Genomic DNA, 5,000 nt, shown 5'->3' with positions numbered 1-5,000 from the left:
CAGGTGTTTCAGAGAGAAATAGAGAGAGAGAGAGAGAGAGAGAGAGAGGTGAGGTAGAGGAGGAGGAGGAAGAGGAAGAGGAGGAGGGGAGTATGTTTACACAGATATTTGCCTTATGGAGCTTCAAGAGTCTAGGCCACATTTTGTTTTTGCTGTGAAGCTCCAAACACATCTTATTCTTCACATAAACCTACCAGCAGGATGACCAGGCACATAGGCTGGATTAGAGGGGGGGACAGAGAGGGTCCTATTTCTGTGTGTGTGTGTGTGTGTGTGTGTGTGCATGTGTGTGTGTGTGTGTGTGTGTGTGTGTGTGTGTGTGTGTGTGTGTGTGTATGCGTGCATGTGTGTTTGCCAAGCATGGTCAACATTGTTTTCGACCAATACATCAGTGTGTGATGTTTGAAGTTCCAACCAATCCACTCATGGATGAAGGTTTGAGTTTGTATTCTGTTCTGTTTGCCCGGCAAACATGTGATGTTATTGCACCCCAGGCCTGGGCGGGGGTTGTGTTTGTTTGACATCCCCTCATTCCTCACCACTGACGTGATGTCGTGTGGTCATTTTTTCCCCCTCTCCTCTCCTCTCCCTGACAGATTGGAGCGGACATCTGCGGTTTCTTTGACGACTCGTCCGAGGAGCTGTGTCGCCGCTGGATGCAGGTCGGAGCATTCTACCCCTTCAGCAGGAACCATAACGCACAGGGCTACCGGGTAGGCTGCCATCACCCCTCTCCACACACACACACACACACACACACACACACACACACACACACACACACACACACACGCATGCACACACATGCCCACACAACCTTATTCCTGAGTGATGAATCACCAGTCATTACTGATGCATTAGCGGGAGGTGCTAATCAGACAGGCGCGCACCCAGCGAGAATGCGAGATGCGGCCCTCCTTCCCCACGAAGAGACAGGAGATGACGATGAATAGAAATTAATATTCCTGACTAAATTAGACGAATGCGGCTTGACCTTTCCGTGGGGCCAGCAATAATCACTTAGCCCCCGCGAGGCACAAACAATCAGCACAAACAACGTGACCCGGGGGTTGAGAGCAGATGGCAGGCCATCTCTCTCGCCACCCCTCCATCTCTCCTCCTCACGCACTCATCCCTCCATCTCTCCTCTTCACGCACTCATCCCTCCATCTCTCCTCCTCACGCACTCATCCCTCTTTTTTTTTTATTTCTTCTCCTTCTTTACTTCACTCTGCAGCCCCAAGATCCAGCGTATTACGGAGCCAACTCCCTCCTGGTGCAGACCTCCAAGCACTACCTGAACATCCGCTACACGCTGCTGCCCTACCTCTACACGCTGTTCTACAGGGCGCACGTCTACGGGGACACGGTGGTGCGGCCCATGATGCACGAGTGAGTGGCGCCCAGCACAATCCAAATCCGAATCCAAATCAAGTCTATTTGTGTGAATTAGTACACATAAGGAACCACCTTTCTGATCCTCTAATCCAGATTGTGATCCAGACCCTCTAATCCTCTAATCTTAATCCAGATCCTGATCCAGACCCTCTAATCCTCTAATCTTAATCCAGATCCTAATCCTGATTCTTTGTGGTGGTGGTGTAATATGGGGGCTCTTGATTCAGTTTGTTTTGGGTGAAGAAAAAGAAAGTTGCTTGACCTTCGGATGGGCTTGTGCCTTGTCTTTCCAGGTTCTATTCTGATAGCATCACTTGGACTGTGGACCGCCAGTTCCTGTGGGGGGCCCACCTGCTCATCACACCTGTGCTGGATCCTGTGAGCATCACACAAACACACACACACACACACACACACACACACACACACACACACACACACACTCTCTCTCTCTCTCTCTCTCTCTCTCTCTCTCTCTCTCCTTCTCCATTTCTATTTATCTCTATTCCTGTGTCTCTACAGTATCTCAGACTCATTCTCACACATAACCACACACACACACACACGCTCACTCTCACCCACTCACACACACACACACACACACACACACACACACACACACACACACACACACACACACACACACACAGTTGTCACTTTATGGGCTGTTTTCCTGTTTGCACAAGCCGGAAGATGACTGGTGGTGGAAATGGCACACTATTTGAAGCCAGGGCTCATCTGTCAGCCAGTGCAAGAGCAGGATCAGATGTGGGCTCTGCCCAAACCGTCCGCTTCTTCCTGTGGGCTTACACTGACCTCCACTGGGATGGGAGCGAGTGACAGAGACTGTTTTCTCTCGTCTCTCTTTCATTTCCCCCCATCCACTTTCTTTTCTGTCTAATGAGAGCGCTGACCTCATTATGATGAAATGAGAATTGAAGATAGATTGCGGTCATGTTAAAGTGGGTGATTAATTGCCAATTTAACATGGCCCCTCGCATGTGTGTGTGTGTGTGTGTGTGTGTGTGTGTGTGTGTGTGTGTGTGTTTTTTTATAATGAAACTGATCTCTCAGATTTAAACTGCAGCTAAGAAAAGTTCAACCCGGGTCCTCGTTGTTGAAAAAGTTAAGTTGATTTAGGCTGGCGATACAATGCACTTTTGGACACTCACAGAACATGAGTGCCAACCTCCATCTCACCCTCTGGGCAGTGAGCATTATGCCACACCCCAATGAATTGGAGTGAAATTAATCCGCTTTCTTCCGGGCACCACTGCATTAATAATGAAAGGCAGCCAGCATTTTTATACTGGATTTAAATTGATAAGCAGGCAGCATTTAAAGAGGGCACACTTTAAAAGAAGGGTTGAGTGAAAGAAAGACTCAGAAGTGTTCCCCTTGCTCCTGCTCCCACTCGCTTCTCCTCTCCTCTCCTCTCTCCTCCCTCTTTCCTCTCCCATCCCCTCTCCTCTCTCCTCTCCTCTCTCCTCTCTCCTCTCTTCTCTCTCCTTGTCTCTCTGCACATTGACTGTTTCTCTAATGACATCCAACAACTGCTTCCCCACTTCTGAGACAGTCCGCCGAACCTTGATCTGCGCAGTATGGCTTCTGACTGGGGAAATCTCCACCCGCCCCCCCTGCCATACCCTCTTCCCTCGTCCTACCTCCCTCCTTTCCTCCCCCTCATCTTCTCTTTCTTTCTTTCTTTCTTTCTCTTCCTCCCTCCCTCCATCTCTTCCTCTTCTTTTTCTTTTGACTTGTTTCTTTTCATACCCGGGCGGCTCATCGGCTGGCTCTTAATTACTCCCCCTTAAATGAGCGCCCCGTGTGGGGATCAAAGGCAGCCGTCAGACTGTGGGGGTCAGGCAGGCTCCCTGACTGACAGCCCCCCCCCCCCCCCAGTGGTGCTGAGACTGCGGCTGCCATCCCTCACATCTCTCCCCTATTATGCTTAAATCATTAACAGTCAGCAGCCGCTCCTCAGTGCGGGGAAAAACAGAACAGCTGTGGGGCCCCTTGCTCTCCAGCCCAGGACATTACATCGACGATTCACATTCAATAATCTTCAGTAATCTGTCAGCAGTGGGAGTAATGCTCCCTGGGAAAATTCAAAAATGTACGTTTACATGAGACATAAACATGGTGATCTGATTTTACTGGGAATTGATCATGCAACATCTTATCCATTCATGGGGCTCCTGCTTAAAGGCTCATTAGGTTATAGTAACACGTTACAATGGGCTCATCGTCATGCATTAAGTGGCGCAGGTGGAGAGACGTGTGGGGTGTGTACGGGGAGAGGAGGATCTTTCTGAGACTAAGACTTGGAGATCTCAGTTTGATCCCGGCGAGCCGCAGGGGCCTCCAGACGCATTGGCATTCCCTCGGTGTGTCCCCACCGCTCAAGTCTATCGCCTCACCGGCGTGAGATCCACCATGCCTATGGGGAGCCAATTTGAAATGGAAGTCACTTTGACAATCCTAAGGCGATAGAATACCAGCTTTTCCTGACTCCTCACTCTTCCCCCCCTTTTTTTTCTTTCTTCCCCCCTATCCTTCTTCTCCTCCTCTCTCTCACTCTCTCTCTCTCTCTCTCTCTCTCTCTCTTCATTTCCTCATGGACTCATGTGGACTTGCTTCACTCTCTCCCTTCGCCTCGTCTCGCTTCTTGTCCTTCAGCGCTGTAATGTCAGGCTGTAGAGAGTGGGCAAGAACATGACAGCACGACTGAGGCAGTGAGTGACAGTGTCAGGGATGGCTTTTTACCTGAAGAGGACAGCGCGCTTCACCATCACTCCACTTGAGGAGTGCATGGCAGCTCCTGCCCTTACTCATCCATGCATCCACCCATCCGTCCATCCCTCTATCCATCCCTTCTTCTCTCTCTCTCTCTCTCTTTCTCCCCGTCCGCCACAACTTCACTCTGATCCGCCGTTCTTTCTTTTTAATGAAAGGTGCAGACGCTCCCATAGCCACTGGAGCCCCATCAGAGGTCACTCCTCGATTAGGGATTATTGCTGTCTGGACAGGCATGATTAATAAAAGATTAAAATTTAATCAGAGCCCATCTATCAAAAAGTGTGTAGGGAAAACGCAGATGCTTTCTCTGTCTCTTTTCTTGTCTTTGATAGGTAGGCCATGTTGTCTCTGAAGTGCTCTTGCTTGTAATGCTGCTGATGAGTCAATGTGCTTTGTTTGGCAGGGTGTGGAGTATGTGAGGGCCTACATCCCTAATGCTGTGTGGTACAACTATGAGACGGTAAGCCTTGGATCTCTCTCTCTATCCCTATCTCTCTTTCTCTCTCTCCCTCCCTCTCTCTCTATCCCTATCTCTCTTTCTCTCTCTCGATCTTTCTCTCTCTGTTACTGTCCCTTTCTTTGTTACTCTCCTCTCTCTCTCCCCCTCTCTTTATCACTCTCTCTTTCTCTGTCTCTTTCTCTCTCTGTCTCTCTCTCTTTCTCTCTCTCTCTCTCTCTCACACACACACACTCTGTCTCTCCTTTCCCACTGGCAAAGCTCCCGAGCTGCTTGGTGAACTTAGTCAGCAAATGACACATATGATGACATGCCTTTTGATGAATATTTCATCAGGCCTGGGCAG

At 49.5% G+C, this 5,000-nt stretch overlaps 1 protein-coding gene across 1 annotated transcript in view; it reads left to right on the top strand.

The window, feature by feature from the left end:
- si (sucrase-isomaltase (alpha-glucosidase)) overlaps positions 1-5,000 on the top strand; it is a 41,754-nt gene that overhangs the window by 12,645 nt on the left and 24,109 nt on the right. Inside the window, 4 exon segments of the mRNA XM_042064329.1 lie at positions 597-713; positions 1,238-1,392; positions 1,692-1,776; positions 4,601-4,657. Of these exon segments, the coding sequence (XP_041920263.1) occupies positions 597-713; positions 1,238-1,392; positions 1,692-1,776; positions 4,601-4,657 (414 nt within the window).

This window comes from Alosa sapidissima, chromosome 15 (assembly GCF_018492685.1).
Source record: "Alosa sapidissima isolate fAloSap1 chromosome 15, fAloSap1.pri, whole genome shotgun sequence".
Classification (NCBI taxonomy): Eukaryota; Metazoa; Chordata; class Actinopteri; order Clupeiformes; family Clupeidae; genus Alosa; species Alosa sapidissima.
The sequence above is the reverse complement of the archived record's forward strand: the minus strand, read 5'-3'. Positions and strand labels throughout refer to the sequence as shown.